General features: G+C 26.6%; 1 protein-coding gene across 2 annotated transcripts in view; it reads left to right on the forward strand.

Annotated features, from left to right (window-relative positions):
• The first annotated feature begins 2,301 nt into the window (after positions 1–2,301).
• LOC107454090 (uncharacterized) overlaps positions 2,302–14,733 on the forward strand; it is a 93,071-nt gene continuing 80,639 nt past the window's right edge. For both annotated transcript variants that reach the window (XM_016071146.4, XM_087165497.1), the window contains exon 1: positions 2,302–2,440. In XM_016071146.4, the coding sequence (XP_015926632.2) occupies positions 2,368–2,440 (73 nt within the window). In that variant the 5' untranslated portion in view covers positions 2,302–2,367. The remainder of the gene's footprint in view (positions 2,441–14,733) is intronic.

The following is a 14,733-nucleotide window of genomic DNA, read 5'->3' on the forward strand; positions in this document are numbered from 1 at the left end:
TATCAGCTCGAGTGTTACCTAAGCTCTTGAAAAGGAATGGTTAGCGATTTGCTTATTTTAGCAAGTAATATGATAATTTCTTCTACGTATGACCAAAAATTCCCTTTATCGAAAAAGGAAATTAAAACTTGAATTTGATTTGGAATTTATTCGATTGTACTAGTTCGAATGTTACCTAAGCTCCTGAGGAGAAATGATATGAGGTTACTAATTTCAGCAAGTAATTTGCTTATCTTTTTCAGGTATAAAAAAAAATTCTCTTTATCGGAAAAAGAAATTAAAACTGGGGGAGGGGATTACATATTAAATGGAAAAAAATACGTTAGGAAACGGTTAGTAGCGTGTTAATTTTTACTCAAAAAAGTGGACCCAAAATTAATTAAAATATGTTTAAATATCTGTAAAGCATATTTTTTCAAAACAAATTTATGCTAAAAATTGTTCCTTCTTCTTGGAGATGTCAGTTACGAAAATTTAGAAAGTTTAAACTATTGTTTGCAAGTTCGATAGCCGTACAAAATAATAAGAACTCGTAAAGTTAATGTTATGCCATAAACAACAACGGTCCATCATACTTACCACTCACACGAAATTAGCTGGATAATTGCTTCCCACCTATTTTACGTCAACAAATTTTTAAAAAACATAAGTTTTGAGTAACAAATTTTAGAAGGTACATATTTCGATTGTGTAGGAATTAAGAAATTACATTTTAGTGCCGAAGATATTAAAAACGAAATAATTATGTAACCTTTCAATGTAAGCAGTCTTTTATAAATAAATCGTAGAACACTTTTCTGATCGGATATCATGGTTACACAACAACAAACTTCTCAGAAGACATTATGTTGATTACATACCATTGCATCGTTCTTTTAGTATCGCCATCACCCCCAATTAATACCAAAACAACGTTTTCTTCGCCTAAGTATATCTCTCAAATGTTATGTTGAAATAGTGTTTTAATTGTTTTGGAAATGGTTGGAAAGCTGATGCTAAGTTTCGTTTTGTCTGAAACCGTTTTATTTATGCCATGAATAGAGTAATTAAGTTCTTAGAATCTTAAGAATCTTAGACTCAGTTCCAAGAACATAAAAGTTATGACAAAATTATAAAAGGCATTAAGCTGACATTGAAACTTAAGACAAGCTCACGGAACCACGAATAATTTAAGAACGTAGGAATAGAGTTAGGAGGGGGGGGGGGGGCACGCGCCCAGTCAATAATTTTTTAAACTTCTTAGTTTTTTTAAAAAGGCACTAAAACTATTCTTAATTTAATTAAACTATTTTTAAGTAAAAGTTAATTATTTAGATAATTTATCAAGAATTTAACAAAGTAATTCTATCGTAATCACTTTTATGTAAATGGTATCTTAAAAATCATTTAATTATTTTTTTAAAAATATTTCGATTATTACTCAATAATGTCAGCATTAGTTTATGATAGTGGTTTCTAGTTATTTAGTTTAATTTATGATCTGTATAATTTTTTAAACATATTCTATTAACATTACATATTCTATTCTATTAAACAAATTCTATAAACATATTCTATTAACAAAGTCTAATAATTTTTAAACATACTATTTACTTTTTGTAACTGTAGAAAGTTTTTGGTATCATTTTAACTTATTTAAATTTTTAGAAAATAAAACGTCGAAATTTAGGTATGCGAATATATTACAGAATACAGCATGAAAGTTTTTAAGTAATGCCAAAAATCTCTTTCACTCTACGTTTATGCTTTCAAACCCTTAATCGTTTTGCTATAACTTTTGTCTCTTGGTTTTCTACCACCGCCGGACCTAGGATGGGCTACGGTGAAGAAATATTTAGTTCTGTATATAATTGTAACAGTTTATAATAACAAGAAGTGTATTGTATTATTGTTTACTTATAGTAATGGCATAAGTTCTTGTATTTCGTTCTTTTTCTAAAATAAATTAATATTTGTTCTGTAAATTTAATTGTTTTTTTTAAAAAACTTTTAATAAAAAATTTTCAAATTTCTAGTCAATCTGTTTTATAACAATTTTAAAGTTAAAAAGTTTAATAATATTTGATCTAAGCATAATTTTAAATCATTGAAATTACGTTTTGATATACGAGAGAAAACGGCTAAACAATTTTTTTTTTTTTTTTTTTTTTTTCATATTTTAAGCGGAAAGTGAAGTTCACCATTTTGCTTCCAGATGGCAATCGAAGTAACACAACATTATTTTTCCGACTAGTTCTTGCTTCTGCCCCTAGATGGCAGAGCGTACGCATCGAATTGAATGAGAAAGCGGGAAACGGTTGATTGAGATGAAATCTACGCAGATCATTTTATCCCTCTCCCAAGGTAAGAAGGGAATGAGAGCGGAAGATGTCGTCCATCCACTTCCCATATGCTCTCCTTGTGATCTTATTTGCTTCCTGCTCTTCCGCCAGGTGTCAAGGTAAGTGGTTTTTCTATTTCACATTACGAGGTGACAATTTAAATTATTTAAACTTAGGAATTTTTTGTTGCTTCTTGTGATCATTTGGTTGGTTTTATTTTCTTCAAAATCTTTTTTAAAAGAATCACATTCTTATTTTTCTTTAGTTTGATAAATCCATCTTATTTTTTAATCAAAGAAAACAAAAATCAATCTCATAATGTCGAAACGTAAGATAATATGCGTCGTATTTTATTCAAAAATAATTATTTAAAGTGAGAAAAAGTACAAATTTTCTGCAATAAGTACAACATTTGAGGCAGAATTTTAATATTGTTTTTTTAATTTAAGCTTCCAGTTCAATCTTTTTTTTAGCACATTATTATTATTCATAAAGTTTTGCTCTTTTGAGTGATTTTTTGAGGAAAAGAATTATTTAACAGCGAAATTCGAACTCAAATTCTTCATATTTCTTTAAAATAACAAATCGTTATACATACATAATACTGTTGTTGCCGAATGTTTCAAGTTCAGGCATTATAAATTTCTATTTTTTGTAGTTTGGAACTTGTTATCAAATTTTAAGACCATGAAAAATTATTTATACAGAATCATTTTTTTTTTTTTTTTTTTTTTTTTAATGAGCTGTTTTATTTAACAGATAAAATTGAAAATAAGAAAAAGAATACGAAAATGCTTCATTTGTTAAATCGTTTTCTCAAAAAAATAATTGTTACTGTTTTTTTCTTCAAAATAAAGCATTTCAAAACTTTTTGTTAGGTGATATATTATTGTGCAACAATAGTTTACACAAATACTCTTGTCAATTAATTGTTTACACAATTTTTTAATTTAAAATGCAAATAAATATCTGCAAAACTCAGCGCGCAAATTAATATAAACAGATTTGTGAAAAACGTAAAGTAAAAAGAATAAAAATTTTGGAAAAAAATAAGCGTATTATTTTTTGAACGAAGAATTGTAAAAATAAAAATTCAAATAAAAACAATAAGTTGCCCTTCTTTGCTACATAAGTGTAAATATTTCATAGATTCTTCTTATATTTTTATGGCTCTAAAACTTGAAGTGTAGATACGTATAATTTATTTACAGTTGACAAGTATAATATAGAAATTCGAATGAAAAATTCATTCCGTTCTCTTTTATTAGTTTATTTATATTTTTAAAATTCTTTGAAAGCATGAAAATAATCTGCAATGTATGTATACACAACAGGTTATAGTTTAAGAATTAACATGTTATACTTAATTAAATCGATTAAAATTTTACACTATCGAAAGATTTGTTTTGTTATTAATCAGGCTGGAAAACTTTAAATTTATTCCAAATGAAAATAATTTTACATTGTCGGTAAAAAAAAGTTGTAAGTTTTTCTTTATAAAAATCATTTTTTAGGAAAAAATTTAAATCAATTTTACAACAGCTTTTAAGATTTTTATTTGAATCAACTAATAATTCGTTTTTGGCATTCATAATGTAAGCTTGTAAAATTTTAATCTTCCCGTGTGTGAAAGCAATATCGTCGATAGAATTATCAATGTCATTTAAGAAATACATATATTTGTCGAATTTTCTCAAACCATTAATTATCTGACTTGCCTTTTTTCCCTTTAAACAATTATCATTTTAATAATACTTGCAAACATGTTTCAAATCTAACTTCTTGTTTGCTTAAGACTATTTAGCATAACTTTTATTATTAACGATATATTTTCAATCCAAAAAAGATGCATTTTATAATTGATTTAGAAAAGTCAAAATCAATTTAGGTTTTGCATAAGAAAACATTTCTCATTTATGATTGTAAATTCTGTAATTGAAATAGAATTTTAATTATTATATTTCTATGATAAATAAATTTTTAGCGTTTATTTATGTAAAAAATTATTGTTTGGAAGGGGAAACTTTCAAATTTATTTAATTGTCTTTTAAAAGTCTGATCAAATTTTGCCAGAATTGCGCATTTTCACTTAATATATTTATTATAAAGTATTGTTATACTTAACGTAAATTTTAGAATGTTTTCCTTTTTAATTATCTCAAAAGTGTATAAATAGCTGTAATTACATTTATAAAGTTTTAAATTTTTGATGTTGAAACATCAAATAATTATATCTTCACTATGCATCAGTTAATTTGTATTTAAATACACAACTTAGAAATGCTTTTTTGTTACCTAAAATCTAAAAATTAATACTAAAACAAAGATCCCTTTGTACACCAAAAATTTAATACTCTTGATATAATTTTTCTCCTCTTTATCCAAGAGTTGAATGTACTGAAAGCATAGAAACGTTCGAAAAGCAGACGAGAGAAAACGGCCGTAAGAGCGCATGTTTTGTTATCGATCAGAAAAGTGTGCTCGCGCAACTAAGAGAGATTCTTACAATTGAGAGAGAACATTTATCACGTGGTACGAAGAAATAATGAAAAAAAAAAAATCCTAGCACTTTGTCTTCCACGCATGTAGTTTGATCAAACAAGATAAAAATAATTCAAAAAATTTATTCAATTTTATCTTTTATTTATTTATTTATTTCTACTTTGTATTTTATAAAGAGTGACATGTTTGATTATTCTTATTCACTCAGTGCATCATTTACTCAAGTTGCTTGCTTCATTCAAAACGATTTTATTGATTTTTAATGTTTTCTTATCATTTTTATTGCGAGAATTCTCTCGTCTGCTTTTTATTTTTTAAAAAAGTCGTCTGAGTAAATCGATGAAAATAAAGCCTGTCAAGTCAATATACTGTAATTTTTATTGTCTAAAAAGAGTTCAATGCGTCTCAATTTTCTTGCTGCACAAGAAGACAACAGTTAATTGAAAAAAGATTTTTTTTTTGAAGATATTTTCTTTTATACTTTTAAGCTTTCTAAAATGCCTCTATGATTGTTTGTTTGAACCAAACGAAATTATTTTGGCTTCAAATAATTAGAATGAAAAAAGTCAAATGTGGTGAAAAATATCGATTTAGAAAAGATCACCTAACTCAAATGTTATTTTTTATTTCTTATTTTAAAAAGTATTTTTTAACATTATGATTATAAATGTTATGACTATTTTTGATGTATTTCTAGTAAATGTTTTCTAGTAAAGCATTAATTGATAGTTTCTATACGAAAAAAAATCAGCTGATGGAAAAGATGTTTAAAAAATTACTCTTGTTAGAAAAAAAAACTTTTATCGGATACACATTTTAGAGCTTGTTACGGTGAGTTTTGAAACAAATTTAACGAGATGTTATATTATATCGTATTTGTGAAAATTATAACTTTTTAAAAACACTAATTAAAGAACCAGTTCATAATAGATTTTATGAAAAACAATATCATTCTTTAAAACTTCATAGTATTTAAATATATTTAAATAGTATTTAAAAATTATTTGAAAAGCATTTAAATTAAATTCTATAAGGAAGTTTAAATTAAAATCTTTATTATTTTGACTTTATTCCCTTTTTTCATGGTGTTTCACAGTTTTTTGCTAATTAAATTTATCATTATGACTAACACTCATTTTCTTACCCAATATTTAATTTCGAACAATAACATCTCAAACTCAATTAAAAATTAACGGATTACCTGAAAGGAATCATTTTTGTGATGAAACAGTAAAAAAAATTATTCAAATATTCTTTTATTTTTTGTTTTAACTTAATATTTCAACTCCTAATGAAAAATAAAATGTGATGATATTTTTTTATGTTGTTAGCAGGGCAATGTAAAGATAATATTATTTATCAAAACAGTTGTTACAAAAAATAAATAAATAATAGTAAATTATGATTCGTTAATAAAGAAGAAAAAAAAAATAATTTTAAAAATTGAGGAAAAAATAACACTATTTTCAACAAAATACGAAGAAATGCTTATTGCTAAATTGGCTAAAAAATTTATTGTAAAGTGATAATATGAGTTTAATTAGCTCAAAAATTAGAAAAGATTGAAAAAATAATAAAAAATGATGTTTTATTTCAACTTAGTTTAAAAAATTTGGTTGTGTACAGTCAGCCTTAAATAAAAGTTTGAAGACATGAACTTGAAAACAAGTTTAAAAAAACAAAGCAAAATTAACACGCTTAAGATTCTCTTGTTTTCCCTTCAATTTAAATTTGTTTGAAAACCAAACATAATAGTATGCTTTCAAGTTATTAGTTTAAAAAAATTTTGCAATCTTAATTAAATGTTAAAAGGATGCTTTTTTTCTTTGAAATTGAAACTTAAAATAACGAAACAAGCATTAAAAAGATTTGTTTGCAAAGCAAAAGGGTTAAACTTAAGATATGATCAAGATTGCAGCCAATTTGCATGATAATAGAGTTCAAAGAAAATTATTATTTTTCAATAATTATTGCTCAAAATAAGCATAAATTTATTTTAAATATGAAACGAATTACTTTTATTTAAATTGATGTAATGTATATTTTATACAAAGTACGCAGAGTATTTAACATAAATGAAAACTAAATATATTTTAAATTTTATATGCTTCAAATTAATTTATATTAAATCACATTTTAAAAAATATCATTGTTTATTCATAATTAATCATTCTTATTTGCTAAATAAGTTTATTTTTAAACTATTTAAAGAAAAATTCATTTATAAGATAATGTATATCATAAAAAATGTATTTATTATACAAAATTTATGAAACTGAAAATATTTTTAATGGTTCAGATAAATATCAGGAATTCAATTATTTTAAAATAACTATTAAAAAAAATAACATATTTAAAGAAACAATTGAAACCTAGAAAAGGTTTCTTAGGGGTGCAATTTTTAATCTTAGAATATGCAAAAATATCGCATTGATGTTTTTATATTAAAAAAAGAATAAATATCGGCTTCAAAATTCTTCAATATTAATAAAATATTGCTGAAAAATAGTTTTTTTAAAGAGAAGGTTTGATAAGCCTTACATAATCCGAAAAACAAAAGCTTAAAATAAACGTTTTGAAGAACTTTTTAAAATTCTTTTATTTTTTAAAGTCACTTCAAAGAAATATCATTTTTTCTCATTTGGGTGAATAAAATGAGTAATTATTTATCTACTTAAATTTCGGGTAACAAATATTATTCCAGAAATAATTCATTTAATTCTGAAATAATATTTTTTCAAACGAAACAAAGATATATCTCTATCATAATTATATGGATTCACACTATAAAAATGTCCCCAGAAGTATGTGGGAAAATAAAGAAGGCAAAATTTATTATCAAAAGCCCATCTTTTATGAAACCATTTTTTGGTAAGCTCTTTCTCACGATCTGTAACAACTTAACATGTTTTCAGAGAAAGGGAGTTGGAGATTACCGCGTTAAGCTGAATCCGAAAAATATTATCTCTCCCATTACACGTTTTGTAAAACCACTTTTCTTCGATGATCTTAGAACAAAGAAAATAAAAAAATGCACTACTTGAGTTCCTTTAACTCGAATTGAAGCTTTCATTCCATACAACCTGCATCATTTTGCCTGAAAATAATTGTTTGGACTTCAAAAGGAAACAAATGCTTTAAATATTAAAAAGAACGAAATATTGTACTTTTTAAAAAGTCGCCAATTCATCAAGATCTTTTGATGAAAATCATTAAATTCATTAAAAAATTCTCAATTTTTGGATATTTTTCTGCTCCTAAACAATGTAGAAACCCAAAATCAGATGACAGAAAGCTAAAATCTTACACTCCCTCACTGTAAAAAAAATATTCTGTTTTATAACGAAACATTTCTGACAGCAAACTGGGTAGAAATTGTCCCTATGCTACAGGAAAAACACGTTTACAGAAATTTCCTGTATCAAAACATGACAGAAAATATCTGTCCGCATCAGATATTTTCCGTTGGTCAGGGTACGGCAGAGAAATATGACATGGTTTGCACTGGAGTCCAGATTTTTTAAAATTTTGTTTATTTCCTTAATTATTCTATTTTTTGTGTGACCTTTCGTGACATTTGAGTATTCAAAAATTATAACGATTGTAAAAATTATTGAATAATTTTTTTTCTCCATCATTCCAACGTCCCTGGTAGGCCACCAGCTCCTTGACCACAATAAGGGCCAATCAGCACCTGTTTCTATGCATTAAATTAATTGTAGACCGCTTTGATACTTCAGTTTTTCATATTCGAAACTGAGAAAATTTGTACTCAACAGATGCAATCTGTCTCAATAGTTACAGATTTTATTTATTAACAGAAAAAAATATCTCCTTTGGCAGATAACGATGTAGTTAAACAATAAATTTATGTAATTTTAGAGAACAGAAATTGTCAGTGGGAAAGTTAATTATTCTGTTTTTTAATGCAAATGTTTACAGTGTATATAAGGCCTACAGTATATAATATCTATATAATAGACTAGAGGATGTAAAGCTGCAGCCCGCAAATCTCAAATTTATGGGCTGCGGCTAACAGAGGAGAGTAGAGAACAAGACAGGGGGCCTTCTTTGCCACTGGGCATGAAAAGAGATGATGAACATGCTGATAACACAATGTAGCATTCAAGTAATGAATAATCAGGGCACAAACTGACGATTTCCTCAATATTGAAATTTCGCGCCATTTCTATATTTAGCATAGAGGGTGTTGGCTACAAATTGACAAAATTTAGCCAACAGTCAAGTATAACTGTTACAAAATGGCAACAGTAATAAAAATAGCATATTATTAAAAAATGAAGGCATTTCTTAAGGCGACACAGCCTTCATAAAGAAAAAAGATAAATTACGCAGAACTAGAGGAGTTATTTTAGGCTGTAATTTTATGCATACAGTATAATGAATGATTTCAGAAAATATAATTTTCATAGTTTCAAGAATATCATTTTCAATACTTAAGCATTGGCTATATTTTCGAATACAGTTGCCAAGCGCAAACCTTTTAAGGAATAATTTTTTTTAAAAAAACCCTTCCATTTCAGACCTTAACTTTCCTAGAAACCTCTCATTCATAGTACCAAGACTCCGAACACTATATATTGTGATTCTCCCCATTTTCAAAACAAGCGTAGGCAGCGCTGGCTTTAGATGGGCCAAACTTGTCTAAACAGCCATGAGTAACTGTTATGAAAATAGCATATTATTCACAAAAAAAGTATAATTTCATAAAACGGCGGAGCCTTCGAAAAGCGACCTTAAAAGTTTCAAATAATTTTATTTTCTAGTTTAAATTACTTTTCTAAAACCATCCATTCTTTCTGAAGAGGTAGATTATTAGAGAAGAAGTAATGGTGCTCTTAGACATCTTTTATCTACATCCGTCTGTTGAGAATTCATAGGTGTAGGGCTGGCACAGAAAGAAAAAAAATATTCGAATGCAGAAGAACTCGGTCTTTGTCATTCTGATGAGATTCGCTGTCATTTATTTTCTCCGGTGAGGGATGAAGGCTGTCCAACCAGAACGCAGAGTCATGGTCGAGTTAGCCATTGTTTCTCAATTCTTATGTAGAGATGATGTCTACTCGACACTCAGGGGTCAAGTTCGTGGTCAGTTTTGTCGAGGTGAAGAGCCGCTTAACTGTGCTCTGCAGAAAAGTGTTTATTTTATTTCTCGTTTGGCGCTTGGCGGTGCTTGGGAAGAATTCTAAGGAAACATATCCATTTCATTGAAAGTGAATTTATTACACTTAGTTTTTCCCCGCTTTGATTGTGTAAGAGATTTTGTTTTTTTCTGATGATAATTAAGTTTGGAATTCTTGCTTGCAATTTAATGATGAATGAAAAAACTTTTTTTTTCTTTAATTTGAATTTTAAAGAGAATAAAGTCAAAACAATAAGGAGCTACTCCTGTTTATAACTCTCAATAACTCCCCTTCATAGCTAATGAAAATATTTTTCTTTATTTGACCTAATATCCAGATTTTTAATTTTTAAAAAGTTATTATTTAATGTAATATTTGTAATAATAAATTTTGCTTCCAAACATTCTGGCAATTTTACCAGAATTTTTTCTTCGCGATGACATATGTGTTAGTTTTAATAACCATTTTTGAAAAACTTTGAGGCACTTAAGAAATTCTTAAGAAATTCTATTCTTCATTAAGAAATTCTATTAATTCTTAAAAACAATTAATCATGTCCAACAGGGTTAAATCGCATGATTTGTGAGGTCAGTTGTGATCACCAAATTGACAGTTTACTCGACTAGGAAGTGATTAATGTTCGAAATTTTACTAAACAATGAAGACGCATTGTTCTTTCACGTAACATTCCATGTTTAATGAGCTTTGACGATTATTGGTTGTTTCTCTGTCCTCTTTTTTTTGTTAATACATTATACCATAAATGGTTAAGCATCTTTAGTTAATGCATTAATAATTAAAATGTATTTTGTCTAGCTTATGTGTGCACAAAAAATGAAAGACACTTTAACTGCATTCAATTTTTTATGAATTTATTCATTATTAGTTCTTAAGCTCTATTCCCAATCCATTTTTTAAACACTTTTTTAGATACTTAAAAACTAGCACTCAAAAACACTACTGTAAGAGAGCAAATTCAGTTCCTTTAGATGTATGTTTAAATTTTTTAAATGTCGTGGCTCACTGTTATCAGTATAATTTTAAGGAATTTTTTAAAAACGAGAAATAAATATTAAAATAAAAATACATGCTGTACCTGAAAAACTTTTTTTTTGCTCAAATAGTTAAGTTGAAAGCTGAGTACTTACAATTCGAAAAGAAAATATCAGTTATTTTTATATCATATATTCTGTAGGCTGTTGGTCTGCAAGTATAATTGTTGTGCGTTGAGGTTTCGAGTGCATAAATTTGTAAAATATAATGGGTAATAGACCAAGAGCAAATAATATGAAATAGTTTTTAATTTCTTTAAAAAAAAATTCGCATGCCAACTATTTGAAGTCCTAAGTAAGCTTATAGAAGTTTCAAATCAATAAAGTTTTAATCGCGTTTCTACAAAATGCAAGTTAACTTCATGGTGGTATAATTGCCTTCTGTCTCCGTAACCATAGCAACTTCGGAATGAAAATTCTGGGATGATCTATTCGTTTCGATGCGCAGAAGAATGGTTTCGCGTCCAAAGAAAATTCCCTTAAAAAATAAATAAATATTAAAGAAATCAAAGACTTTAATTCTAGCTGAAAACATTTTGAACAATAAATTTCGAAACCCCCAATTCCCATATTTGTCTAAAACAAACTAGTTTTCTCATTATTTTTTGATTTTTTTTTCTTTCTGTGAAAGTAAAATTTATTTTTCGATTTCTCTCCAATTGTATTAGGAAAAATGGCAGTAATTTAATTTAAATAATATTTTTGTTTTATTTACTTCAGTAAGTTTCGTGTTGAACAAAATGTTAGTGAAGAGACAATTACCCATAAACATTCTTTTAATTAAAGAGCGGTGCGACATTTGTTAATTAAAGGTTAACGTAAGGTTAAAATTAATTGAGCGTGTTGGTTGTCTGTTTCTATAATCGAATATTTATAATGTTATATTAGATGTTTATAATCGGATGTCGGATATTCATAATATATATATTGTATATGTTGTTGAAAAGTGACATTTGTTTACTATCAACTGTTCTCTCCATTCTATTTCGAATGAGCCAAGCAATTCAAGCATCAATTTTTTAAGTGATATATTCTACATTCTTACACAAAGATTATTTCACAAAGATTTCAATTCTTTCTCTATATTTTTCCTATGCATCGAAGTTGACAGGTGCACAAAACAGAAATATATCACGGTTACCATAAAATGCATAAACAAATAATTAATAAATACTTAACTAAATAACTAATTATAAAAACTAAATTAAGTAAAAGATATAGAAGATAAAGAATTATATTTCAGCAAATTCGATTTGCGATACGACGCTATATTTATTTGACTTTGCGTTAATTAACATTCTAACTGATGAGGAGAAACTTAGCTCAACTTTAAGACGCTATTTTGCTTTTAAACGATTGACTGACACTGACGTCATATGTCTCATGTGTGGGTATCCGTGATCTTCTTCTTGAAGTACAAGTACCTAATTCAAGAGTTAAACGCATTTTTTTTTTCAAAAATAATTAGAACTTATTGACTTCTTCTCAAATTTTTAAAGAAGTTCCTGAAATAAATTTGACACAATAAAAATATTATTTTTAATAAAACATTTTCATCTTAAAATTTTTGCAGTTTAGTGAATGTTTATTTTACCTGATGGAGAAATAAATATAAATAGAAGCTCGATTTCATTTTAATAAGTTTTGTTATTCTCTATTAGTTTTTTTCAATAAATGCTACTTATAATAACGTCATTACTTATTATTACTTGTTATTACAATTATGTTGGTTATTCTTATATTTTTATTGCTTACCTTTTACCTCTAAACCAAAAGTTTTTTCTACCTAACCAAAACTCATTTAACAATGATACTTAAAAAACAAATACCTAGTGGAATGCTTTTGTTAATGATTTAATGCATAAGAATTTAATTTTATTAACATTCGTGTAAATGAAACATTTTAAGCGCATTTCCCTAAAAAGTTTAAAATTTTTACTAAATCATTAAAATTGAAACACTTGGAGTAATAAGCCACATTTTCAAATTGACCAGAAGAACACTTTTTTGTGAAAAACATCATGATTTTCATCACGATGTTTTTGTGGCAATGACAAAAATATCAAGATATTTTCGGTATCTGGCTGTAATCTAGATAGATAGTCTTATTATTATTTTTTCATCTAATTGATATTCTAGTGGCTTGTAAAACATATATCTAAAAACAATACAAAGGAACAGTTTGATGAATTAACTGCCATTTGTGGGGAAAGAAATGTGGTCTATCACAAAAAATTTGATTTCTAATAGCACTGATAATAATGCATTGAAACATTGAAAGAAGATTTCATTCTATAGTTGAAATGATAATTATATGAATAAAAAAAATAAATGATTACGTTTGCAAACAATAAATTAAAGCGTATTTTAATCCGGATGGAGAAGAAATAACAATCCGTATCACAACATAAAATCCAAGGGATGAGATAGAACGGATGCAGTATTCGAAACAGTGGCATCGTTCAGTGACAGAACTAGTAACCTTGATTTGCGTGACAGATAATCGGATTTGAGAGATATTCAGAATACACGCACGCATATTGATACATGCATAAATGAGAGTTTAAAGTATTATGGATGCTATTCTCCACGCTTTTAAATAATCGTGAGTTCTCTAGTGAACCATTTTTACTTTTTAAACTACTTATACCTTTACTCGATAAAGAATGCAGTTTTTAAGTGTTTCTAAACTGTTAAGATGGGAATTTTTCGCACTTTTAACTGAATGCACGCTTACTATTCAATCAGATCTTTTGTGCTTGGAAACTCAGTTTAATTAAACATATGTGCTTTTTATAAAGAGAAGTATGCATTCAATTATTTTTATATATTTGTATAAAACTATTAATTAAGTTAGTAGTATTAAATAAAATCCACTGATGTCATTAAGAAAAGGCAAGAAAAAACTGAAATAAAGGAAAAAACACTGATAGAAGTACAAAATATTTCCATGCATTATAGTTCTACATTCGTGAGAAAAAAAAATGTATCTTCACAAGCAAAATAAAAAAGCTTTTTTAATTGTTTTTTGTAAAAAAAATTAAATTCGATTTTTTTAAAAAAACTGTCTTGCAAATATGGCTCATAAATTATTTCATCAAGAAAATATTTGAATCGAATATTAAAAAATTGAAATCATTGTTTAATTTGAAGAAAAGAAAGTTAATTTTATCTTAAATTTTACATTTGTTACAAACATTAAACCTTGAATGTTCTTTATGACATATGCAGTCTTCAATGACTTTTTCAAAATGACTTTTTCAGAAGCGGTAACTCACTTAACAACGTTTTAATATTTACTATAAAACGTGAAACTATAAAACGTGATTCAACAGGGGAAAAAATTCTTATGAAAAAATCTTACATTAAAAAATATTAGACGGGGAAAAAAATTATTTTTTTAAAATTATTAATGAGCAACATATAGTTTGCTAAATTATTAACTCAATGAAATTTTTATAAACCATAAGTATGAAGAAAACAAGTCATTTATATATTGGATAAATCGTAAAAAGAAAGAAAATATTAAAAAAAAAATTGCTATTCAAAATAGTGGTTCAAAAAATATATATAGATAAATTTACGAAATTAATGATGTATGAAAAATATTTACCTTATGATAAGACAAGGGTAATATATACACTATAATTACAGACATAATAAAAACTGAATAGCTATTTTAAAAATAAATATTATAATCAATAATCCATTTAT

This window comes from Parasteatoda tepidariorum, chromosome 6 (assembly GCF_982258835.1).
Source record: "Parasteatoda tepidariorum strain Cologne lab strain chromosome 6, Ptep-v5.0, whole genome shotgun sequence".
NCBI classification, from domain to species: domain Eukaryota; kingdom Metazoa; phylum Arthropoda; class Arachnida; order Araneae; family Theridiidae; genus Parasteatoda; species Parasteatoda tepidariorum.